The sequence below is a fragment of the Amblyraja radiata genome, chromosome 19, assembly GCF_010909765.2.
Source record: "Amblyraja radiata isolate CabotCenter1 chromosome 19, sAmbRad1.1.pri, whole genome shotgun sequence".
Classification (NCBI taxonomy): Eukaryota; Metazoa; Chordata; class Chondrichthyes; order Rajiformes; family Rajidae; genus Amblyraja; species Amblyraja radiata.
The window spans coordinates 5,821,978-5,849,965 of NC_045974.1; the positions used below are offsets into that span (position 1 = coordinate 5,821,978).

The 27,988-nt window shown below is 40.8% G+C and overlaps 1 protein-coding gene across 1 annotated transcript in view; it reads left to right on the top strand.

Moving 5' to 3' along the window:
• The first annotated feature begins 5,138 nt into the window (after positions 1-5,138).
• The window catches only part of ninj2 (ninjurin 2), a 142,597-nt gene continuing 119,747 nt past the window's right edge, over positions 5,139-27,988 (top strand). Inside the window, exon 1 of the mRNA XM_033037541.1 lies at positions 5,139-5,583. Within this exon, the coding sequence (XP_032893432.1) occupies positions 5,545-5,583 (39 nt within the window). The 5' untranslated portion in view covers positions 5,139-5,544. The remainder of the gene's footprint in view (positions 5,584-27,988) is intronic.

Below are 27,988 nucleotides of genomic sequence, written 5' to 3' on the forward strand. Positions count from 1 at the left end.
TAAAGTTACAAAACAAGTCATTGGTATTTAACTTCATCCGAAACTGTGTACAAAGAGACATGACAGCATCTTTGTGTTTTATACTCTCCTGGTGTTGGCATAATGGGTAAAGATACTGCACTCCATTAATTCATGAATCATAGTCATGTAGGCATGAAAGTGCTAACTAATCAGCTGCAGTGGTTGGCAATTCAGCCAAATTCCCTGCTATTCTTAACAGGTTGGTGAAAACTGTATTGGATGAAGGCATGAGTAAGTTGTATTGTAATGCTCCACAGTTTGGATAGTCTGTTGAGCACATTACCAATGTTGCAAAGGCCTTCTCTGAAATGACATTCCAGCTGGCTGCAGCACTTTCCTTGGTATTGGTACTGGTAATGGTTTATTATTGACACGTACCAAGATAGAGTGAAAAACTTTATGTGCTCTCCAATTAAATTATACTAAATTACATAAGTGCAATCAAGTCATTACAATAATACAATTGGTAGTGCACAGAGAAAAATACCAGGATATAGTGTTATTGTGTTACAGTAACAGAGAAAATACAAGGGCTGCAATGAGGTAAGTTGGGACATTGTGACTAACCCTTAGTTTATGAAAGGACCATTCAGTTGCCCGATAACAGCAGGGAGAGAGCTGTTCTTGAATTTGGTGGTACGTGCTTTCAAGCTTATATCTCTTCTGCCCAATGGGAAAGAGGAGAAGACTGAATAACCAGGGTCCTTCATTATGTTGGCTTCTTTCCTGAGGCAGCGTAAAGTATAGATGGAGTCAGTGGGAGGGAGGCTGGACTGGGCTACATTCACAACTTTCTGCAATTTCTTATGGTCTTGGACAGAGCTGTTGCCAAACCTGATAGGATGCTTTGTACGGTGCATTGGTCGAAGTTGGGAAGAGCCGTTGGATACATGTCAAACTTTCTTACTCTTCCAAGGAAGTAGAGGCATTGATGTGCTTTCTCTGCCACAGCTTTCCAGGCATGAGGGAAGAAACTGGAGGAAAGTAAGTATTTGGCACTGCTTTCAATTAGTGAAGCAAAAGATCTGTATGTCACTTAGTGTGATAATGCACAAATATAAATTGAATACACATACACATAGACCCAATTTATGTGCAAAGTCCAGAAACAAATGGAAAGCTTTTGCCAATTTACTTTAGATGTTTAAATCCATTAAATCTTTATTTTTTCATCTTTACAAATCCTGTTTGGAACGGTCACCCAGTGATTATGTTATTGGATTAGTAATCTACAGGCATGTATTAACGATCTGTGGATTAATTGAAATGTTCACAATTTGGTGGCATTGAAAAGTGAATTAATAGATGGTGCTGAAATAAGAAAATGAAAATTTAGGACAAAAATGATATTGACTTGCACATGAGCTTTGGCTCTTTATCTATGGATGCTGCCTGGCCTGCTGAATATCTCCAGCATTATATTTTTGCTTATCATGGAGAAATTTGATTTTAACCATATGAATGTCAATGCATTACTACCAGTGTAATGGTAGTAATGATGATTATATTATATCTAGATGATTATTTAAAAAAAATACCCGGTTCACCAGTGTTCTTCAAGGAAAGAAAAAAGGGGACCGTAATTGTTCTTCCTTATGTGTCAGTGCATTTACACAAACGTGTGTTTGATTGTTAAGTGGCCTCTGAAATGTGTGAAGTTTTATCAAATCGCCATGATAAAGTAAGAACAAAACAAAGAACAATTGGCATTGATTCAAGCACTGATTCAAACATTATGAAAGTTTGCTGCAGAGAGCTTTCTCTGTATTCATTTCTTTTGGAATCTGGACATTTCTGGCAAGGCCAGCATAAATCAGCAATCGCTAATTGGGTCTGTAAAGGTAGCAGTGACTCATGTTCTTGGATCTCTGCCGTTCTTATGATGAAGGTACTCTCAGAGAGCTGTTTGCTGGGAGTTCTTGGAATTAGGATCACCAGGGTGGTGTGCAAATTGGAGGAAAACTTGAGGGTGGTGGTGATCTCATGCAACTGTTGACCTTCTCCTTCCTGATGATAGAAATCAAATGTTAGGCAGGTTCTGTCAGAAAAGAATGAATGACTTCAGTGCATTTTGCTGATATATCATTGGTAGAGAGAATAATCCTTTGATTAATTTTCTGCCTCAGAGGGTGGTGGAGGCAGGTTCTCTGGATGCTTTCAAGAGAGAGCTAGATAGGGCTCTTAAAAATAGCGGAGTCAGGGATATGGGGAGAAGGCGGGAACGGGGTACTGATTGGGGATGATCAGCCATGATCACATTGAATGGCGGTGCTGGCTCGAGGGGCCGAATGGCCTACTCCTGCACCTACTGTCTATTGTCTATTGTCTATTGAGGTGTTTCAAGAGTCATGTGTGTTTTATTGTCATATGTCCGAGATAGAATAATGAAATTCTTGCAGCAGCACAACAGAATATGTAAACATTGTACACTGTAAACAATATAATAAATGAGAGAGAAAAAAAAGTTCAGTATGTGTGTGTATATATACACATACTCACAAATATATAGATCGTAGATACATAGTAATAGTGCAATAAGAACAATAATAGTCTATGTAGTTCAGAGCTTATTTGAGGTTGCAGTGTTTATTGGTCGAATGCCAGCAGGGAATAAGCTATTCCTGAATCTGGGTGTTACAGTTTTCAGGCTCCTGTACCTTCTTCCCGATGGCAGGGGTGAAATGAGTGTGTGTCCAGGGTGGTGTGGGTCTCTGATTATGCAGGCTGCCTTTTTGAGGCAGCGATTCCGGTTCCTTCGATGGTGGGGAGGTCAGAGCCCGGTGATGGACTGGGCAGTGTTCACCACACTTTGCAGTCTTCTTCGCTCCTGGGCATTCAAGTTGCCAACCAAGGCCCTGATGCAACCAGTCAATATGCTCTCTACTGTACACCTGTAGAAGTTCAAGAGAATCCTCTCTGACGTACCAAATCTTCTCAGGAAGTAGAGGCATTGATATGCTTTCTTTATAATTGCATCTGTTTGCTGGGTCCAGGAAAGATCTTTGGAAATATACACGCCTAGGAATTTGAAGTTTTTGACACCACCATTGTTCCATTGATATAAACAGAATTGTGGGACCTCATCCTTCTTCTTCCAAAGTCCACAATCAGATCATTGGTCTTGCTGATATTGAGAGCCAGGTTGTGCTGGCACCATGTATTCAATCGATTGATCTCACTTCAATACTCTGACTCATCACCACTGTAATTTGTCCAACAACGGTGGTGTCGTCCGCGAACTTGAAGATGCAGATCGCACTGTGTCCGGCTTTACAGTCGTGAGTATAGAGTGAGTAGAGCAGGGGGCTGAGCACACATCCTTGAGGTGCTGCAGTGCTGATTGTTATTGAGGAAGAAGTATTTCTACCAATTTGAACGGATGGTGGTCCGTTGACAAGGATGTCGAGGATCCAGTTCCAGAGAGATGCGCAGGGACCCAGTTCTGTGAGCTTGGTAACCAGCTTGGAGGGGATGTTGGTATTGAATACGGAGCTGTAGTCTATAAACAACAGCCTGACGTATGTGTTTTTATTGTCCAAGTGGTCCAGTGCAGAGTGGAGAGCCAGTGAGATTGCTTCCTCCATTGACCTGTTGTGGCGGCAGGCAAACTGTAGTGGGTCGAGGTTCTTGTTTAGGTAGCAGTTGATATGTGCCATAACCAACCTCTCAAAGCACTTCATCACCACGGACGTTAGTGCCACCGGTCGATTGGTGAGGCACGTCACCTTACTCTTCTTGGGCACCGGTATTATTGATGCCCTCTTAAAGCAGGTGGGAACCTCATCCCTCAGTAATGAGAGGTTGAAAATGTCCACAAAAACTCCAGCCCGTTGGACTGCATAGGTTTTGAGGACTCAACCGGGTTTCACAGAAAGATAGTGAATTAGACTGCTCTTTCATCAACGGTGTTAAGCTTCCTGTCTATCTTGGTGTGTTCTGCCCAGGATAGCTAGCTTCTGTCCTTTTCTCGCAGTTACAATATTTATATGGCTGATCCAATTACCTTATTAATTCAGTGGCAGATTTAATAGACTCCACTTTGCTGACGTTTGTATGACACAAATATTTACCTGCCACTTACCAGTCCTTTTTGGTCTCTTAATGATCCTTTGACATAGAAGCCAATCTTCAATTAATTTACTTCATGTAAATTCAAAAAACAGCTGAGTGTAATAAATAGATTATGTGCTTGACAAAACAACCTGTTCTGTTGTGTTTACTAACTGACTATGTGGAAATTTCCAGAGCTGGTTTTGGTCCATTATCAATCTGCCTTGGGTAATTCAGTCCACGCTTAATCATCAGCACAGCAATAGAATACAAAAATGATTGTGCTATCACACACCTCTAACTCATAGGTGACCTGCTCACCAAAGCTCTGTTTTGGTTCTGATGCAACATGGTGCCAGATCTCATTACAGCAGCCCAAAATTCCACAAAATAATTCAATGCAGAAATGAGCTGAGAGACATGAAATCATAATTTCACCATAATCAATTCATCAATGCGTGAAGTAAAATTTTAGTCAATGGAAATGAAAGGGAAAAATCTCCACTAGTTGAAGTCAATGGAGAACATGGATAGGTGACGATTCGGCTCGAGACATGTTGAATATCAAAAATATGTTGATGCTTCTGGAACATTTATTTGAGGGATTTGTTTATAACGATAGGACACCAGGAATAATTCCCTTCAAAGGAGAACCTGGCGAACTTTTATATCCACCCAAGGTTACACAAAGACAACATTTGAGCATCAGCTTAAATTATTGTGTTTGTTTCTTGAACCCTGTCGTTTCTGGTTCAAAGCGAGATTAACTTAGTCACAGCTGAAATCTGAAGATAAGTGAAATATTTCAAGACTTTCCTTTTTAAAGAATACTCTAATAGCACCCACGCCACACAGGCAGGGAATAAGTCAAATCAATGTATCGCTTAAAGCATCATTTTGACCTTTTCTGTGTCAACACCCTTCAATTAACTATTGTATGTATTTTGTTACTGTTCACAGGCTGATATTGGCAATAATTGTCCATCCAAAATATTCTTGAACTGAGGAAGCAGTAGGAGTCAACATCAGCGAGTTGCAAGTCACCTGTAGACCAGACCAGGTAGGGATGGCAGATTTCCCCCCCTGAAGAACAACAGTGAACCTGTCGGGATGCTCAGTAGATATCAAATACTGATGTTATCCGTTTATTAAAATAAATATTTATTTGATTTATTTAGTTTAGCTTCCCCAGCTGCCATTGGAACTGTATCCCACATTCAATGGTAGAATTCTAAATTTGTCTAGAATTATTTTACTTCCACAATTTATTAAAACCTCCATCCAAGATGATGCTAGTTCCCGTGTAACCCCCTCCCCTTCCCTCTCGAGAATGACCATGACATCAATCACAAATACACTTGTTCAGCGGCCGGTTCTCCACCCAGCGCCTCCGAGGTCAGAGGGATTTAAGGGAATTCACTCCTGGGGGTTTGTTGACCGATCACGAAGGGGGGAAAAGACGAAAAGCAAGAAATGATGAGTACCTCTGCAGCTGGGTTCCGTGAGCGCACGGTGAGTACACCTCGGCACACACACTGTGTTCACCCTTTCGCACTGTGTACCCTGCAACTGTTGAATTTATCACAGATGCGAAAGAGTCATCATCACCGTAATTTGCAAGCCCCCGCCATCCTGCAAGTTTCAACCAACGAGCTCCCGCTGCCTGCTTGGGTGTGATAGGGGATCAGGGGCGATGCGAATATAAGGAGAAAGTGCACCTTGTATTCATCAAAGCATCTCATTCACCGTGCACTCTACGTAGCTTCCCTCTCAGTACAGTTCTAACCTGACTACGTGGCAGTAACCCCCCTCCCCATCTCACGGTCTTATATATCGCTTGGCTGTGTGAGAAGATGCTTTAAGAATAAGGTCTTATTTTCTCGCTGTATTAACTGTGATTGTAATTGTCCATTTTTAATACGTTATAAACAATTCTCAGAAGACTTGCCGATAATTTCAGCCAAATGTTTTTATTTGCACTTCGCCGAACTCTCTTGGTTCCCCCCGATTTTGGTCGCCAGTTTTCTCACCGATAATGTTCCTAGTGGGTTTGGCACGTTAGCCCTCGTCTCTCAAATGGACTATGCCGTGGGGTAGGCACATTTAGTCCTCGTCTGTCAAGTGGCTTCAGTTGATGAGTTGGGAACCTGGGAATTTATCGCGATGTGAAGTTGTATCTAGATCAGTTTAAATTAGAGATTAAATTCCCAAAAAGAGCTAAAGATGGGAACTCTTCGGGGATTAGAGATGTTTTTTGTCATCAACTTTATCGGGTTTGTAGGTTCGTGTGACTTATCTCATTTTAATTACATTGCAACCATAGAATTTCACAAGGTGCATAGATTGAAGACGCGAAACTAATTTTCCCATCGTGATTGCAACCCAGAATATTTGGGAATAATAACTTAACACAAAGGACAATGAAGCTTCTAGCAGTGAAGTTGTACTGTCTGGGTGAATTTTCCCAAGCCAACCCGCTCCAGTTTATACGGAAGGCACACAATTATATGAGTTCACCTGATTGAGTCTGCCAGCTCTCAAAGAAATCCCATCAATCCCAATGTCCTACTATTTCTTTGTACTTTCCTTTGCCTTACAATCCCATCAACTCCACCCTGATTCCCCTACTCCCCACCTACACTCGGGGTAATTTATATTATTCAATTAACTACCAGAACATCTATGAGATTTATAAAACACAATGTAAGGTTTCTAAGTTTGTCGATGATACAGAATTAGGTGGAAGGGCATGGTGCGATGAGGATATTGTGATTTTGCAGTAGGATGTAGATAGATTGAATGTCAAATGGAGTGGGAGTGTGAAAGTGTGATGTCCACTCCAGTAGGATTAATCAAAAGTCGAAGTATTGTCCAAATGGAGAGAGATTGCAAATTAGTGAAGTTCAGAGGGATCTGTGTGTACTATTGCATGAATCACAAAATGCTAGCAGGAAAGTCCAACATAAAGTTAAAAATGTTGACAACAGTCATGGAGTTATACAGCATGCAAACTCATCCCTGCCGACCAAGCTGCCCCATCTAAGTTAGTCGCATTTACATGCATTTGGCTCGTATCCCTCTAAAAAAATTCTAACCATGTACCTGTCCAAATGTATTTTAAATGTTGTTAATGTATTTGTCCCAATTACTTCCTCAGGCAGCTTCTTCCATATGCCCACGACTCTCTGTGTGACTAAGTTCCCCCTCATCTCCTATGACATTCCCCCCCCCTCTCTTCATTCCCCATCTCTGGTAAAAAATACTCTGTGCATTCACCCTATGCATGCTGATCTTTGTTGCAAATAGGTTGGGGTTTTAGATTAGGGTGGCTTTGTTACAGGGTGGTGGTGAGGCCACACCTGGAATGTTGGTCCCAAACCTCAAAGAAAATTGTAGTACCATTGGAGACAGTCCAAAGAGATATTCACCAGAGATTCACCAGTTTGCCTTATCAAGAGAGGTTAGACAGTTTGCATTTGTACTCATTGGAGTTTAGAATGAGTGGCAAACTTATTCAAGTATATCCTAAGGTGGCTTGACAGGGTGGATGTTGAGATGTTCTCATTAGTGGGGGAGTCACAAACAAGGGACATAGCTGCAAAATAAGGGGCCAATAATTTAAACCTGAGTTGCAGAGTGAATCCCTAAAATTCTCCACCCTTGATAGTGGTGGAGGCCAGATCATTAATGTGGGGGCTGTGGGGGGATTACTGCCACGAAGATTATTAGATACATTTAAGGTGGAGATAGATAAATGTTTGCAAGATTGAGGAATTGAAGGTTATGGGGAATGGGCATGAAGGAGGAGATGAGGTCTACATTGATCAGCATGTTCATATTGAATATGGGATATGCTTGAGAGGGCAGGTAGCCTAAAACTACTCCTATTTTCTCATGTTCTTGTGAAACATGAACACCTGGAGGAAACTCACATGGTCACAGGGAGAATGTGCAAACTACTTAAATCTTTCCACCCTTGCACTGCCCACTTATCCTTTAGGACCTTCCTTCATAATTACTTTTCAACTGAACTTATTGTTATCATTTACTCTGCACGTCAACCTTGTCCTCAACCCAACAATTAAGAAGGGTTCTGACCCGAAATGTCGCATGTCCATTTCCTCCAAAGATGCTGCTTGACGATCATTTTGTGTTCTGCTCAACAAATTTTCCTTGGGTCTTTATGAAGTAATTGCAACAAATTACCATGTTAAAGGAACTCTACACAAATTGTTGTGACAATTAAAGAAATTGCTTTCCGATGGACATCCACTGCAATATCTATTCTTTCATTCGGTGCATAATCATTGTTCGCTCTGCTTAAATTTTGCATGGCAGGTTGGTAGTAACTTCACAATGCCAATAGCCTTTTTATTTCTGGCGACATTTCCTTATGTTGAAAGAAATGTTGCTAACATTCCCAATAGATATCAGAAAAGACCTCTGTGCCAGGGGAACGCTGCGTCACGGCAACATTTCCCACAAACTCCTAGGATTCCTTTTATAAAGCTGCGAACGTATGTATATTGAACATATGTGTATTAAAGGGTAAAAAAAAAATCCTTTTTAAATTTTACTTGTGAAAAATGTTAGGCAAACCTTGAATCTAGAGTCCAAAATGTAAGCATTGCAGCCCAGTCATCTATCCCATACTGCTTTACAAGGATAGATACAATGAGACCACTGTTAGCCTGATCATGAGGTATATCAGAAGTGGGAAGTCTTGCTGATTTACAACTGCAACTGCGACACTACAAATATTTAAGATGTGTGGATATAAATGAACCAATACATTTTTCCAAAAACTTTTCTGAAAATTATGGGTTACCGCTCTATAATGTGAGAAATTTGAAGAGAGTTTGGTTATTTGCCAATTTAGACATCGCTAGAAAAATATATGCTATATCAGGTATAATAATTTGGAAGGCTTTTTAACCACATATGGCATGACAAGATTTTGCTCCTGAAATAATTAAAAACTAAACTTGTTCTAATAATAAAGAATCATTACTTGAGAAAGTGTTCTGACTGTCTGTTTAAAAATCATGGCCCTTATAATATTTTAGCAACCTATATCTAGAAATGTATACTTTTGGTTTTTATTTAGACCCAAATTGAAACATGGACATTTTGTTCAAGTCAATATTTTGTGTTCTTCCCACAAGCATGTTTATTTCCTTGAATTAACATGCATTTCCAGCTAAAAGGAAAGAACTCTAATCTTGAATGCCCATCTCCAGGTTCTTTTACTGAACTATTTAACCACCAGTAATGTTTGGGATTACTGTAGACCTCCTAATTAGGGTAACAGTTCAATTTGAGAGTCTGCAATTGCGAATGAAATGGCCTCCAGCTCTCCTTGTCATCCTGGAGCCACCTTAACACTGAGATTCCACTTTATACTTTTTTCTTTCCCTTGCAAACGGCAGTATGCCTTCCACTATGCAATATTCATGTACCTGTTTGCAACAACTGACCACTGTGAGTTTGAATCCTTGCGACAGACCACTGTGAGTTTGAATCCTTGTGACAGACAGGAGAAGAATGTAGCATGCTGGGCACTGCAGCTTTCCCTCATCATCTGTCATTTGTTCTGTAATAATATGCCCTAGATATTTTATCTTATTACAGACTACAGGGGTCTGAAGAAGGGTTTCGGCCCGAAACGTCGCCTATTTCCTTCGCTCCATAGATGCTGCTGCACCCGCTGAGTTCCTCCAGCAATTTTGTGTACCTCCAGTTAACATTCCTGGTTTACAAAAAAAGACAGAAAGTGCTGGAGTAACTCAGCTGGTCAGGCAGCATCTCTGGAAGTCATGGATGCATTACATTTTGGGTGAGGAGCCTTCTTCAGATCTGACCAGAAATTATCAGTGGATATTTTCATGGCAGAGATGGATAGATTCTTGATTGGTATGGGTGTCAGAAGTTATCGGGACAAGACAGGAGAATAGGGTTGGGAGGGAGAGATATATCAGTCATGATTGAATGGCGGAGTAGATTTGATATGACTACTTGCCGAGTTTTTCCAGCATTTTCTGTTTTTGATTCATACTGAATATAAACGAGAGCCTACTTGTATTGCTCTGCATGGTGCTTCACAAAATATGTAGATTAATTCCACAGCTCTGATGTGGAATTAATATACTGATGCCTTCAACAAAGTATTTTTGCAAAGTATCTTAAAATGGATACGAGGGAGGCGGCGATTGCCTGTGTGAGTTGGCTATGAGTGTTCAATTGAACAATGGAAATACACCTACTCACCTTTGTACAAATCAATGAAACAACTTTCTGAATGCTGCCAGATGCATAATAACCCAATCATTGCTTATGCATCAGAAACAGCATAATTAATCTAGATGGTGTAGAATCTGACACACTGTGCAAACGTGTTCCTTTTTTAACTGGTAAGAATGTTATCTAGTATTAAGAACAGTTAGCAGGTGTGTTTCAAATATTGCATATATTTCAACAATGATTCAACAATTACTGTGCAGTCTTTGCTCAAAGTATTAAAGCTTCATGATATATCTTTGGGGTATTGTGATATTTGAATATCACTTTATTTGAACATCACAATGAATATTTCTGACTAAACAATTGTAATATTCTGACCCCTGGCCTTCCAGAGGATGTTGAATACTAAATCAAGAATAAAACCCTAAGCAAGTTGATGACTGCCAAATAAACTAATGTAGTTAAATAAACCACACCTGTATCCTAACCATGTGACCTTGCTCCTTAATTCATACCAATGATGTAATGAAATTTGTATTATCACAATGTTGTTAAACTAAATAAAAATGCCTGTAATCTCTGGAGAAACAAGGAACTGCAGATGCTGGTTTACAATAAGAGATACAGAGTGCAGGAGTAACTCAGCAGGTCAGGCAGTATCTCTGAAGACCATGAATTGGTAACGCTTTGGGTCTGGACCATTCTTCAGATTCATACCTGTATTATTTCTTGTGTTTTATTTTACTTTCCAGTTATGAAAATGAAAAGGGATGGGGTGGAGTGGTCACAGGGAGATGGGTGGATGGGTACAGATTTGACATAATGAAGACTATGTATGTGCCATAGCAAGATCCAAACCTGTGCTCTGGGTTTTCACAACCAAACTGTTTAGCGGTGAGGGAACAAGTTACCAATTGTCTTAAAATTGCACATGATGTAAATTGGCCTCTGTTACAAAATGCGGTGTGTCCTTCATCGGCTTTTCAAAGCTTCGATGTTCTATTCTGCGTATTGCCTCATGAGATCACATAATATCCGCATCTGCTGACAGATGAGATCACACAGAATTATACCACTGGAACTGCTTGTTATGTAAATTGTTATTCTCATTTCTGTCCCATCTTTATACATTTCAGCTGTTAAACAATAGATTGTGTGACTGAAGCAAATTTCATGCTTAGAATACATATAGCAATACTGACGTGTTTTCTGTGTCTTGCAATAAATATACAAAACCTGAAAATTATGCCTCTCTGACAGATGCACAACTTTGGTTTCTAAATTTACATATTAACATAGCTTAGAGTGAGAAAGTCACAGTCAGTGTCTAGCATTACACAATAAATAGAGCTCTGAGGATCATGGTGATACTTATTAAGGACTTTATAAATAATATGCCTCTGTTCAGATTTGGCAGTGTAATGTATGCTTGGCTTCAGTTTAAGTGGTGTATGCAAGAGGAAAGGCATTCGGGGAGGTTCAGTTGAAACCCTCAAGCAATGGATTCACACTTGGTCACAATTGTCCTTGTTTTTGGCTGATACTGTATATCTGATGTAAGAAAATGAAATGTTGTCAACCATCAAGACTTCACTGCAAGCTTGGGATGTCAGGGATAATTTAAAATATCTCTATGAATAGACTTCTTTCAGATACCAATTTTCAACAAAATAGAATTGTAGTCAGCTTTCATTCCGGTGAATATTAAAGTCAATAACATTACTGTTTAAGCTTCCTCTTCCTGAAGACAATATTTAGTTAAAAGGAATATATATTTAAAAATTCTAGGTTTCGAGCAATTTTGTCACTTTGAGTTTTGGACTCGGCTACCTTGATAGGTAGGGGCCTCGTCCACAAGAAGGGAAGATGAGAAAGCCAGACAAATTGATTGTAATATTTATCAAATGTGCTACCAACGATAGTTGTGGTGTCCTGTGCCCTATGTCTGCCTGTTTTACCCATTTAATATAATTTGACACTCCTCTCTCTATTTATCTTGGCTATATCTAATTTCTCCAGGCGTTCATTTTTATCTTCCCATTTTCTCATATAATAATAATAATAATAATAATGATAAACTTTATTACGGACTCAAGGTCCAGACAAGGGGCAACATTACATTAAAAATGCATTGTATATCAAATATCATAAATATATATAAAATCATGGTACATCACATAAAAACATCATAATTTATATTTAACAAAAACCCACAATACTTAAGTTAAAAATCCAGATTAAAAGATGATCAATGTCCTACAACGAGACAACGATACCAGTGTCTCCACAACTGGGATTCGTAGCGTGTAGTGCTAACTCTTATGTTTGTCAAGGCCACAATAAGCACATTTTTAGAGTCATTTATCCTGCAAATGAATTTATACATGTGGTGTCTTAGGATAGCTTCTAAAGTACTGACTCCTGCAGCCACAAACATATTACTGGCACTACACCATCTAGGTTGCCTTAGCAATGTTCTCATGGCATCGTTATATGCCACCTTTAGTCTCTGCATACTTGTCTTTAAATAGTTCGACCACAGTTGCGCAGTGTAGAGGGGTGTGCAGTATGCTCTAAATAGCGACATCTTCACCACATCTGCACACGCACCAAATTTACGCAAGAGGATATTTGCCTGTACATACAGCATGCGTTGTTGCCTATAAATATCCTCATCATCTGTCATTTGTTCTGTAATAATATGCCCTAGATATTTTATCTTATTACAGACACTAAGATTGTTGTCAGACAATTTTAAAACAGGATATTTTAGGCATTTATCCTCTTTGGTTCTACAGACCATAACAGCACTCTTACTAGCATTATATTTAATGTCATGTTCCACACCATACACGGAACATATAGTAAGGAGCTGCTGGAGACCAGCGCTAGATGGACTAAAGACCACAAGATCATCTGCATACATAATATGGTTCACTAAAATATTACCAATCACGCACCCAGTGTTACAGGCTTTCAATTGTTTAGACAGATCATCAATATATAGATTAAAAAGGACTGGGGACAAAATTCTTCCTTGTCTAACACCATTGCTAACCCCAAATGGGGCTGAGACCCAATTGCCCCATTTTATTTGCATAGTCTGGTGGGCATACCAGTAGGCCAGAATTCTAACAATGTATTCAGGCACCCCTCTTTGACTCATTTTACCAAACAGCTTTCTGTGATTAACACGGTCAAAGGCTTTGGAAGCATCAATAAAGCACATAAGGATTGAAGAGTTTTTGCCTCTATATTTGTTTACAATCTCCTTTAGGGCATATATGCATAAGTCAGTGCCAGGTTTAGCTTTAAAGCCAAACTGGTTATCTGTGGAGTTAACAAACTCATTTATTCTATCCAGCAGAACTCTTTCTAAGACTTTTGACAATATGCTGGCTAAAGCTATGGGCCTGTAATTATTTAGGCTGCCTACTTTACCAGCTTTGTCCTTAATGACCGGCACTAACAGGACAGACAACATTGAGTCTGGTAACAAGCCATGAATCATAAAGCCAGTAAAACAAATAGCTAGGAGAGGAGCTATCCTCATACTCGCATACTTAAGATGTTCAGCAGAGATATGATCCAAGCCACTTGCTTTGTTGTTGGACAGCTTGTTCATAGCATGCTACACCTCATGTGACATAATCACCATCGAGTCATTACTCTCAATATTTTCCACCCTATACAAGTCACCTTGGACACAGTTGAATAAATTGCTATAATGTTGTCGCCATAACTCCGCGATATTAGCTGTTCCGGAGATTCCAACTACAGTACATGGTAGATATGTTTTGGAACTGCTAAGAGCTCTTACTTCCTTCCAAAAATCTGTAGCATTGTTACTTAGCAGCTTCTTAGCCATGGAATCAGCCCTCATAGCTTGCTCATTTTTACAGATGAAGCGAACAGCATACTTATACCTTGCATTAGTGAGCTTCTTGTGCTCAAACACAGGCCCCAGTCTGGGTCTACCTGCCATAGCCCATGATTTGGTAGCTTCACGGGCTTCAGTATGATACTCAGCTACATACTTATTCCAGCCAGGTCTGATGTTATGTGTCTTATTTTTATGCTTGCAGTAGGGCTTACTGCCTACATATAAGGTGCTTACTATATCATTATACATGGAGCAGATATCTCTCCTATGCTTCATATCTTTACAATTAACATTGCTACATATTATTGCATCTTTAGGTAGATGAATATTGCTTAAGGATTTATCTGTATGGGCATAATAGGCTAGGATGTCTTCCTTTGTAAGCGCTGACCAGTCCAGTTTTTCTGTATTAAAGCTATTTCTAATATAACTCCTTGACAGAACCTTTTCATATTCACACTGTCATTGAAAGCCCTACACATTCACGATTACAGTACACGGTTTCTCCAAAGACCTCCATACTGGACTCATCAAGTCCTCCACAACTCACAGCATGTTATACTCCAGCCCACACAATCATTACCACAATATGCTTCTAAGTCACAAAATTCAATTGAATTTAAAGAGCTTAAGAGCTTCTGCACTTTCTACAAATGTTAAGTCCTTGTTGGTTCCTCTTGTCTTTTGACTGTTTTCGTAATCCATTTGCACGTATATTCCTGAAAATATATTCAAAAATGTTTCTCAGAAGTGAACACTGAGTTAAAGGAGACATCTCGTCTACTTCTCTGCTCTATATTTGGGCACAGCCTTTATCCTTCTCAGCTTTATTTTTGCAACTCCTTCAGCAAACTTTTTCACTTCTCCACTTATTTAAAAAGCCTTTGCAAATCCATTCTATTTGACTAGTCTTTCTGCCATTTACTTTTAAAAATCCAACTTGCCTTCAGTTCATTTTGAATGGTTGCAGAAATTATTAATTCTTACTGATTATATAACTTTGTTGTGGGAGCTGCTTTTTGAATGTTCCAGAAGTTTAATTTTAAATCGAACAGATTTAATTTTCAAGATTTAATTATGCTGATCTAAGATAGTAATTTGGTCTCATGTCATTCATCATCATTGAAAACATTAGCGACGCAGTGGTGCTGGTTTCTGACGGGAACGGTGACGGACGCACCACACATCTCTGTCCTCCAGTTCCTGCGGACTTCCGCCGCTGGAAGTATAGGATTTTGGTGTGTGTGCTTTATCATTCCTTACAATGCTATGTACGACAGTGATCGCAACTTCTACTGAAGTGTGGATGGCCATTGGCTCGCTAGAAGCTCATCCGCCCTTTGACACGTCTTGTTTTTGGTCCTGCTGAGGGTCCACTGTCAAACCAGGTGGGGGAGACGGTTTAGTCGCCGACTATCCGACCATGGAGCAGGTAGCACGGGATTACTTGGTATCCATGTCGGGGGGAACTCCCCCCGACCTGACCTGTCTCATGTACTCTCATTATTGCTTACAAATCTTTACTTGTGGGTGTTTTCTAGTTTCCAGAAAAAACATAGTTGAGAGCAGAAAAAGAGTTGGTATCAACAGTGCAGGAATCATAATTTCCTAAATATCTTGGACCAAATAGGGTTGTTTCCATGGAGTTCTGTTTCCATCCTTTCCAATTTCCCAATACAGAATGCTGAGCTCACAATAAGCGAGTTTGGTATTCCGAAAAAGGCAAGGAATCATGGGATTTGTCAAAGTTCATTCGAGACAAAAAAAGCAAAAGGGGGTGCCAGTTAACGGGAGTGCGGGGTGTAACAGCGAGAGAGAGAGAGGGCAGATGTGAGTGGGAGACAGGGGGAGAGACTGGACTGGCAGAGAGATGGTGAGGGATGGGGAGAGAGAGAGAAGGGGGGTGAAAGATGTGCGTGTTTGTGTTTTGCTCACAGATGTGTTTAGTTTAACATTCCACAGGGAGTGCCAGAGTTTCACGTTGGTTGCAGAGGCGGGCAATGTCCCCCAGTCCCGCCCTCCAGTCCGGGGTGGGGTGGATGGATTGCCCTAGCGACAGGGACTTGCGGAGACGGGATGTCCGGGACCTGCAGTGAAGCCACAATAGCGAGTTCCTCTCTCCCCATCCCTCTTCCCATCGCCTCGCCTTTACCTGCGGACAGGCGTCACTCTGTTCAAAGAAACTGCAGATGCTGGTTTACACCGAAGGCAGACACAACGTGCTGGAGTAACTCAGCATCTTTGGAGAAAAAAGGAATAGGTGGCGTTACGGGTCGAGACCCTTCTCCAGAGATGTTGCCTGACCCGCTAAGTTACTGCAGCATTTTGCGTGTATCTCCGTTGATGACTGGTGCTCGGCTTTCGCCGGCATCGAGGAGGTTAACCGACAGCCACTGGATAAGGCGAGAGGTGCAGCTGACAGTCCCTGGCCCATCTTCGGGAGTTGGAGCGGAGTTGAGCTGGAATTAGTGCTTCTTCTCCGCGCTGGCTGTAAGCCTGGGGCCGCCACTGCTCCAGGCCGGTGTCCCATCAGTCCAGGGTCACCCTGGACATCTCCGGCCGCACCTAGACAGGGATGGGACACTCGGGAAGGGACGGGGACAGTAGTGAGACTCCGCTCACAAGTCTGCCTCCTGGGGTTATGCAAGAGAGAGTTGCGTGGTTCGCCCCTGTATAATAACCCTGTATAACCCGGGAGGGCAGCCTGAATGAGAATGGAACCGATACACCCAGGCTGAGGGGAACCGGACCGTGATTCATTAGATTGTCACTGCTGAAATTTCTGCATGGACCGGTGGAAAAAGGAGAACTTGTGTTACTAACTCCAGTAGCAATTCAACATCGCTTGCAGCGCCGGAGACCCAGTTTGATCTTGACTACGGGTGAAAGATAGGTCTGTATACACGCAGCAGTTCAGCTGCCGAGAATGTTTATCTCCAGTGACCTATGACCGGGGCATTCGCAGTCGGAATACCGAACTCTTGTTTATATTCATGTTATCCACCAGGTTATGGAGGGAATGTCCAGTTGGTTTGTTCAGCAGCTCATCTAGAGTTGCAATGGTAGAGAATGCGAATAGGATGCTCAACTCTCCTGTTTGGGTAAAAAATAATAATTTATGTGAATAAGATTATTTACTTGCATTCATCCTAAGCCCTGCAATAAACATACTTGGTGACCAGGTGTAGTTTGTAGGGCCTGCCTTTTGAGTTTGGTCAGGCAACAATAATGGATTGGTCTAAATTACCACTAGACTATGTTAACTCAGAGACCCCGAAAGTGCTGATTGGCTCATTGACCTTACTGGTCAAATCCAGGCACCAGGGTAAGTGGTGCCTGCTAAAAGATGGATTAGTGGATGATACCAGTTGTAGACATCCAATCACCTCCCATATATTTTAGTATGTTTACCTGAATTTCAAAGGGTGTTGAGATGAAAAGTGTAAAGCTGATGGGCTAAAATGGTTGACATAAGGAACTGCAGATGTTGGTTTACAAAAAAAGACACAGAGTGCTGGAATAACTTGGTGGGTCAGGCAGCATCTCTGGAGAACATGGATTGGTGATATTTTGGTTCGGGGTCCTTCTTTGGGCTAAAATGGTTGTCGGATAGAGGCAGGGTGAGTTGGCAATGTGCCTCTTGTAACTTCTTTATGCCAATATTCCCCCAACTGTGAAGTGGTGTGGTGAAGCTCTGGATTGGGAACCATGGACATAGTCAGAGGTCATGTAGAAGATGACCAGTATTGAATTAAGCTGGATATCTATGTTGTGCCGTATATCAATGCTAGGAAGGCACTAAGAATTACGATGAATAGACAGAGGCAGTAGTATCATAGAATCACAGAATCATTACAGCGCAAAATGGGACCTTTAAGTCCATAGTCAATACAGTTTTCTGAACAATCTGGTCAGCTTCATTCCCCTTCAGAGTGCTCTGCAAATTAATTTTCCTCATATGTCAATCTAATTCCCTTATGAAATCCCCAAAAGGATCTGTTTCCAATATTTCTATGTACAGTGAGTTTGTCAAATCCACTATTTGGATATCAATTCCTCTCTCACAGCCCGTTGCCCCTTGGCTTTTTTCTGTCACTTGGAAAAAGTTCCATGAACCATCCAATACTAGGAGCAGCCTCTCTCTGCCAGCCCTCTCTAAATTTATCCTGATCTTCCACAACTCCATCAAACATCCTTTCGATCTTCTTTACTCCATGTGAGCAACTCCATTACTAGAAACCACCATCTTTTGAACAATGCGGGCAATAAGCGGTGTGTGTGTGTGTGTGTGCGTGCGTGCGTGTGCGTGCGTGCGTGTGCGTGCGTGCGTGTGTGTGTGTGTGTGTGTGTGTGTAGAAAATATCTGTTCAAAATATGTCTGGATGACAGCAGCAGTTAATATAAAAGACTCATGAAAATGAACGTAACCAAAGTGATTGAAGTGTATTAAAAATATTGATGCGCTAGATGGAAGGTATGTGAGGAATGCTAGGGAATGAATTTCTCCTTTGCTCCCAACATCACAATTCAGCACTCTGCTGTCAGTTCAGAGATGGAGTAAAGCTGCTACTTCTCCAGGCCAATAAAGGTTCACAACCCTAAAAAGATGTATGTCTGTAAATGTGCGGTGAGCCATGCCTACTGCATCTCTCCAACGTCTGCATTTACCGTATCAGAATTTTACTTATGCACACCCTGAATTGAATTGAGACCAACTACACAGCATTTGCACACTTCACACCAACTGTTTCCAGAGCCTAATTTAATTCCATTAACCTGTGGATTCAGGTCTGTACGTTTGCAGTGTTCATTAAATCTGCTAACCTGCTGCACCACCAAGATGCTAAAAGATCATCAAGTCACACTCTGCTATAGTATTGCAACAAGTCATTTCATCTCCTTGTCAAAATTGAAACAACTGCTACAATAGCAGTTCATAAATACATTCAACAGTATCCTCTCAAAAGCTGAATCTAATCATTTACTGAAGCTATCTAAATTCAACAGCTCTGATCAGAGGTTTCTGTTTCTGTAACATTAAAAGCAAATTCCATTTTATGTTGATGCTAATGGGTTTGTGATTCTTCTTTTACTGTTGCATCAAACACAGTTTTGAAGAGATGTTGTCACCCTGCTGGAAAGTGGAATACTTTCTGTCCCGTTCAGTTGATCTAAGTGATTGTAACTTTTAACGTGGAGATACAAGAAACTGCAGATGCTGGAATCTTGAGCAAAAAATAAAGTGCTGGAGGAATTCAACAGGTCAATAGGCAATAGAACACCCAGTGCTAGGACACTTCCCCCCTCATCCCCCCCCCCCCCCCCCATCCCCCCCCCCCCCCCATCCCCCCACCTCTGCAACCAACGTGCAAATCCCGGCACTCCGGAATGTTAAACTAAACACATCTGTGAGCAAAACACAAACACGCACATCTTTCACCCCCCTTCTCTCTCCACCACCCCTCACCGTCTCTCCGCCGGTCCAGTCTCTCCCCCTGTCTCTCACTTGCATCTGTCCCTTCTCTCTCTGTGTTACACCCCGCTCTCCCGCTACCTGGCACCTTTTCTCGAATGAACTGTGACAAATCCCATGATTCCTTGCGTTTTTCAGAATACCGAACTCGCTTATTGTGATCACACCATTCTGTATTGGGAAATTGGAAAATGGATGGAAACAGAACTCTATTTGGTCCAAGATATTTAGGAAATTATGATTCCTGCACTGTTGATACCAACTCTTTTTCTGCTCTCAACTATGTTTTTTCTGGAAACTAGAAAACACCCACAAGTAAAGATTTGTAAGCAATAATTTGAGTACATGAGACCAAATGACTATCTTAGATCAATAGACAATAGGTGCAGGAGTAAGCTATTCAGGCCTTCGAGCCAGCACCGCCATTCAATGTGATCATGGCTGATCATCCACAATCAGTACCCCGTTCCTGCGTTCTCCCCATATCCCCTGACTCCGTTATCTTCAAGAGCCCTATCTAGCTCTCTCTTGAAAGTATCCAGAAAACTGGCCTCCACCGCCCTCTGAGGCCGGTGAAGGCCACAGACTCACAACTCTCTGCGTGGAAAAGTGTTTCTTCATTTCCGTTCTAAATGGCTTACCCCTTATTCTTAAACTGTGGCCCATGGTTCTGGACTCCCCCAACATCGGGAAAATGTTTCCTGCCTCTTGCGTGTCCAAACCCTTAATAATCTTATGTTTCAATAAGATCTCCTCTCATCCTTCTAAATTCCTTCCTCAAATTTGGAGACCAAAACTGCACACAATACTCCAGGTGCACTAGGGCCCTGTACAACTGCAGAAGGACCTTTTTGCTCCTATACTCAACTCCTCTTGTTATGAAGGCCAACATGCCATTCGCTTTCTTCACTGCCTGCTGTACCTGCATGCTTACTTTTATTGACTAATGAACAAGGACCCGCAGATCCTGTTGTACTTCCCCTTTTCACAACTTGGCACCATTTAGATAATAATCTGCCTTCCTGTTTTTGCTACCAAAGTGGATAACCTCACATTTATCCACATTAAACTGTATCTGTCATGCATCTGCCCACTCACCCAACCTGTCCAAGTCACCCTGCATTCTCATAGCAACCTCCAGCAACCACCTTCAACTAGCATCGCAACCGGCTTCGAATAAAAAATTACCGATTTTTAAAACGGCAACCTATTTTTAGTCGCAGCCGGTTTTGATTTTTTGAAATAGTCGCTGGAACATAGAAGAAGCGGAAACCATTTTTGACCATTAGGGAGACTGACAAAAACCTCCGGGAACCTCCGGGGACCGCACAGAAATCTTGGGTGGGGCGCAAAGTCTCCAGAGGTTTCCGTTCAGGTTTCCTAAGTGGGACAGGGGCATTACTCACAGGAATGGCTTCCCTTTACCGACGTTATCTGAACCAGCCATGATTGTATATTCAAACGTAATCAAATTTCCACTCAACCATCCATGTTCCATGTTCTTTTCAAGATCAAGATTAACGCTGAGATAGCAGACAAATTGAGTGCTGGTGGTGGTGTGATCACTAAGTACTTATTTGGTGGTTCTTCATAGTAGTGTGCAGAGACTATGTAGTCCTTGTTCCTAAGCAGCAGCTGATCTGCAACAGTTAAGTTACGAACGATGGTTTGGTGATGAAGATGGCGTTGTAACCATGTCCAGGAGTTTGTAATTAGTGAGGGCAAGTTGGGGTGACTGGGCAGGGCTGAGTTTGCTTTTAATTGTGTATCACTTGTCAATATATTGGCGCTGATCCAGTCTTGCCTAAAGCATGTTTTGTGAGGAATCAAGTATCTGAATGCCTACTTGTGGAGTACAGGATTTGCTTGCTAATCACCAACACAACAGAATGTTTCTACTTTTTTTGTTGTTCCATCTTCTTGTCAGTGTATCCATATGCTTAGATTGTAAAATTTAACACTTTTGGGGAATTAATTCTATGATGGAGAGTTTGTTCTGCTTCACTTTTGTTTGATAAACTTAAATAGTGCAGCAGCACCTGCTGGTGCTCGCCAATATCGAACCCGGCGGTCGGAAGCCGGTGACCCGGTAGGGGTCGGGATTTTTGCATGGTTTCGCTTTTCCCACGTCAGTTGTTCGACTACCACTGTTGTGGCCAGTCGCGTGTGTTCGACTTGTAGTGTCAGAGAACGAGTTCGTAATAAACATTGTTCAAAGAAACTAATCGTTGTCTCTTCACCGCTAAAATAGTACCCAAATAAGAAGGTTTCAATTGCTGTAATTCAAGATGTTGGAGTTATTTTGAGCATTCTTTGCTTCCAGTGGAAGAGGAGAATGAAACAGAGAATACTAAACTAGTTCACCTGCAACATGAGATGATTATTTGAATCTACTATTATTCACACCGCTGACAATATGTTGACTCGGGAATGTGTATCGGGAAATTGTTTGAGCAGATTCAGCATGTTGTCGGTTGGAGTGTGAATTGTTATCACCTGCACAAAGAAAATGTGGAGTTAAGATAACATTTTGTATACCTCAGGCATAATCTGCTCCATCACATGCAACATCGGTCAATTCAACACCACATCGGGGACGGCTCAGATGCATTGTCCACCTAGAAAAACAAACATGTTTTCATCATGACAGCAGAACGAGATGATGGTGCAGTTTTTCACATCCAGGGTATCTTTTGACAGGGCTCACATGGTCATCTGTGCCTTTGCACACAATGCCACAGACTTTGTGAGCTGCCAGAAGCTCCATTCTGTTAACTCTCATTCCCCAACAATATAGGATTGTGACTGCAGCAATCACTAGCTTTTCATTCTAAAACAATCGTTCTTGCCTTGGTTATTTGAAGGAGAATGAAGATCAGAAGGATAGCTTCTATAATCATAGGAACAGCTAAAAAATACAATCAAAAGGTCATGACTGGCGCATACAATTGATGAGTTGCCTATGTGCACCTGAGAACAATATCAGAGAAAGAAGTGTGCACTATAATGTCATAGAGGATGAAAGTATGTATGTGTATTATGTGTACACCATTGTGCGCATGTGTGCATTCTGAGTGGAAACCTAAATAAACCAGACGCATCTGCAAGAGTTCACCGTCTATCCCACACATTATGTTCCATACTCTGCATGCTATTTCACTAAGAAACAGCAAGGATGCATGCACTGCTGTGAAGTCTTCTTTGTTGTGATTCAGTAAACATTTGAAATTCAAGATTCAAGATTCAAGAGAGTTTATTGTCATGTGCCCCAGATAGGACAATGAAATTCTTGCTTTGCTTCAACACAACAGAATATAGTAGGCATAAATAAATACAGAACAGAACAGAACAGATCAGTGTGACCATATACCATAGAATATATATATACACACATAAATAAACAGATAAAGTGCAATGGGCTATTAATAATCAGAGTTTTGTTTGAGTTGAGTTTAATAGCGTGATGGTTGTGGGGAAGCAACTATTCCTGAACCTGGATGTTGCAGATTTCAGGCTCCTGTCCTTCTACCTGAAAGCAGTGGGGAGATGAGTGAGTGGCCAGGATGGTGTGGTTCCTTGATGATGCTGGCAGCCTTTTTGAGGCAGCGACTGCGATGGACCCCCTTGATGGTAGGGAGATCAGAGTCGATGATGGACTGGGCAGTGTTGACAACTTTTTGCAGTCTTTTCCGCTCCTGGGCGCTCAAGTTGCCAAACCAAGCCACGATGCAACCGGTCAACATGTTCCCTACTGTGCACATGTAGAAGTTCGAGAGTGTCCTCCTTGACATACCGACTCTCTGTAATCTTCTCAGGAAGGAGAGGCGCTGATGAGCTTTCTTTTTTAATTGCATCAGTGTTCTCGGACCAGGAGAGATCTTCAGAGATATGCACCCCCAGGAATTTGAAGCTCTTGACCCTCTCCACCATCGACCCATTGATATAAACGGGACTATGGGTCCCCATCCTACCCCTTCCAAAGTCCACAATCAGTTCCTTAGTTTTGCTGGTGTTGAGAGCCATGTTATTGTGCTGGCACGATTTGGTCAGTCGGTCGATCTCACTTCAATACTCTGACTCATCCCCATCAGTGATACGTCCCACAACAGTGGTGTTGTCAGCGAACTTGATGATGGAGTTCGCACTATGACCGGCTACACAGTCATGAGTATAGAGTGAGTACAGCAGGGGGCTGAACACACAGCCTTGAGGTGCTCCCATGCTGATTATTATCGACGTTGACACATTTCCACCAATACGAACAGACTGTGGTCTGTGAATGAGGAAGTCGAGGATCCAATTGCAGAGAGATGCGCAGAGACCCAGTTCTGAGAGTTTTGTAACCAGCTTGGAGGGGATGATTATGTTAAATGCCGAGCTGCAGTCAATGAATAACAGCCTGACATATGAGTTTTTGTTGTCCAAGTGGTCCAGAGCGGAGTGGAGAGCCAGCGAGATCGCATCCACCGTTGATCTGTTGTGGCGGTAAGCGAACTGCAGTGGGTCGAGGTAGGAGTTGATTTGCGCCATGATCAACCTCTTAAAGCACTTCATCACCACCAACTTTAGTGCCACTGGTCGATAGTCATTGAGGCACGTCACCTTGCTCTTCTTGGGCACCGGTATTATTGATGCCCTTTTAAAGCAGGTGGGAACCTCAGAATTGCTAATAAATGGACGTTAACTGACTCTTAACAAAAGTCTACATTAATGCTTATGGCTTGTTTGAGAGAAGATTTTGAGTCATTGAGTATGTATTTGACAGTGTGGATGGAGAAAGTATAAAAATCTTATTACCTCATTCTCTAATGATTATTTTAACGACAATGTTTCTGGCCTGTTCTGGTGCACTCTGTTTCATCTTTTCTCATGACTTTTCACATGTGGGAGTTACTCTCATCCTTTAGAGTGTTGACAGCAGTGCAGCTGTACTCTCTCACGGTGGCTAAATATAGTTGTTACTGGAGGCACTGGAGTTGGTCTCTATCTTAATAGATTTTATAATCATTATGCCTCTACTTTCACATACTTTCATGAAACATGTGAGGTTGATTTGGCCATCTTGAATGTACGTATTTAACTGGAATAATCCACAAATATTTCAACAGAATAAAACAATTAGGAGTCTAAGATATTTTTCACATATTTTATGTCTGTATTTTATAAGAGTAGACTGCTATGATCATTGGATTAGCGTATCTCACTAATATCCAATCATACAATGAAATCCTTCATGAGTGAACAGGACATTCATTCTTCATGTGGCCATATCTGTGTTTCTCTCATCCTCAGAAAGACAAATTAATAAGAACTTCACAGGTATGGAGTCACTGGTAAACCAACAAATCAATTTATTTTGTATGAATACATGCTTTTATGATATAAAAGTTAATTTGTGTTTCAAAGATCCCCCTGTCAACGAGCTGAATAGCTAACTTCCTGAAATGTGTTACTTCTACCAGTAAATATTTGTGACACTATTTGTTTTCACTTCAAATCCTTTATTAGCTTCTGTGCAGACATCCCCTCTCTCATCTTGGCCATTAATGGCATCTATGGAATAGGGCTGCTGGGCACCTATTCAAGCTTATTGTTCATCTGGCAGATAAATCACGCAGACTGCAGTAGTTGAAGAAGTGGGCAACGTTGCAAAATCTTCCCAATGGTGATTGGGGATGTGCATTAACGTGTATTAAATGTTGCCTTTGCCAATGATGCCTGCATGCCAGGGATACTAAAAAATATGTCTCCTTCCTACTATTCTCTGCTTTGTTTAAAATAATGTTTTTCATTTTCTTGTAAATGAATACAATTTAAATTTATTAACTGGTTGTGCAAGAAACAAGACTAAAGGAAATGTTTTTTCTGCTGCGGCTACTGGATAAAATAGGCGTTGCATGTTATGTTATAGATTTTAATGTTGTACAAAATTTAGTATTAACACTTCTTCAACCATTAATTTTGAAATGCAATTCTTATGTTTATATACATCTTGAGGAGCAAACAATTATAAAATAAAATAATAAAAATATATTTTTTTAAATGTTAGTGAAAGATATTTGAATACTCTGTAGCTAATTAGAACATGGAATGATGGTGGCGATGCCAATTAAGTATTTGCCTTAGTTTTTAGCTGAAAGGTCAGACAATGGAAATGAAAAGCTGCAAGACGAGGAAGTAGAGCAATAGATAAAGGACTGCAGATAAGGAAATGACATTTAACACAAAACTGGAATCAGAACTATGCCCTGATGAGGGTGTGCACTTTAGAAAGCTGGGGGAAATCTTTCAAAAATCTTTGGATATGGAAACTGTGTCAAGTCATTTGGAACAAGCCATTTTAAGAGCCCAAGGGTGAAGCAGTTGGATGATTACAAGCTTTTCTTCAAGGAAGAAAAAAATGTCAAACTGAATTATTAGAAACATCAGCTTAATGAGAATAGTGCCATAGTACAGAAATGCATCAATACCTACAGTGGAAGCAATTGATGATTACGATAGACCAACATAGATTTAAGGAAAGAGAGTTATGTCATACAAATTTATTTGAACTTTTGTTGAAACTATTGCAGTGTACTAGTTTAGTAAAGGATGACCAAGCCTAATATTTAAAATTTATTTGTCTGGATGGCCAGTGAAGGTTATTAAATTTAAGGCAAATAGCTGTAAAACGTTTGAAATTATTTTTAGAAATTTAGACAAAGGACAAAAAGAGATATTGCTTAATGTTTTTTTTTCTGGATGGACTGGACTGAAATCAAACAATGGTGTTATCCTTAGAAAACTGTGCTGAGATCATCATGTAAACTCAGGTGCAGTGGGAGTAGAGTTTCAGCAATCGGTAATGATACAAAAGTGAGCAACAGAAACTGCAAGCAGAATTCTAGCAGCATTTTAGACAATTGGGAATGTAGATTTTAGTTTCTAGTACCTTGACCAGTTTAAAAACTCAACTCACTTCTCCATTTCCAGATCCTCCAATATAGAGCTCATAATATTCTGGATAGAAATGACTACTATGACCAAAGGATCACTTAAAAAAGTGCCCCTCACCTCGAAACACTAAATAACACCAAAACAACCTCCAGCATTCCATGCATACAACAACCTTTCAATTTTATTCCCTTATTTGAAAAGCTTCTATCTGAATTTGAACTGGCAAAAATGACAGAATTGTTACCGACAATCTAAACAAACAGGGATCCAATATAAAGTTCAATGATGTATAGGAAGGAACTGCAGGTGCTGGTTTAAATCGAAGATAGACACAAAATGCTCCATCTCCAGATATCACTCCATCGCCAGATATCACTCCATCTCCAGATATCTCCAGAGATGCTGCCTGTTACTCCAACATTTTGTGACTAAACTTCAATGATGCTGGTTGTCACATAATTAATATGTCCTCCAACTTTAATTGGTGTTCTTGTGTTCCTTGTTCAGATCTATTCGAAATAACAGCATTACAATTGAGAATTTAATAGAAATGTATTAACAATTAGAGGCACAATAGCATAATATAAGGAAAAGTTACTGTTGTTGGAAATACCTAAAGATGAAAGAAACTCAATTAAAAAAAAAATGATCATAGCTAGGTAAAACCTGTTGAGATATCACCATTGTTTATCATATTTTGCTCTCATAGAATTAAACAAAAAGATTGTTTAAAGACACAGTGGGACACAGATCAGATGGAAAGATGGGTGGAGCAGAGGCAGATGATATTTAATCCAGACAAGTGCAAAGTAATACACTTTGGAGGTCAAATTCTGTTAGGACATAAAGAGTAAATGATGAAGATTTTCAGAGCATTGTTATGCAGAGATACCATGGGGAGCATGTCCAAAGCTCCTTGAAAGTGGGAAAACAGGTGGATAGGGTTGTGAAATGGCCATTAGTATGTTCGCCTTCATGGACTGAGGCATTGTGTGTAAGAGTTGGGAAGCCATGTTGCAGTTGTACGAAACGTTAGCCTACATTTACAGTCTTGTGTAAAGTTATAGTCGCCCCACTACAGGAAGGATGTGGCAGCAATAGCAAAAGTACAGAAGAGATTCACCAAAACGTTGCCTGCAATGGAGGGCTGCGGTTGTACGGGGAGATTGTGTAGAATGAATTTATTCTAACTGGATGTTAGAAAGCTGAGTGGTGAGACGATCTGGAGGTTTACAAAATAGTAATAGTCAGAATGTTTTACCCAGGGCAGGGGAGTCTAGAATTAGAGGGCTTAGGCTTAATGTGAGAAGGGAACATTTTAAATGAGATATGAGGAACACATTTTTCACGCAGAATATGATGGGTAAGTGGAACATGCTGCCAGA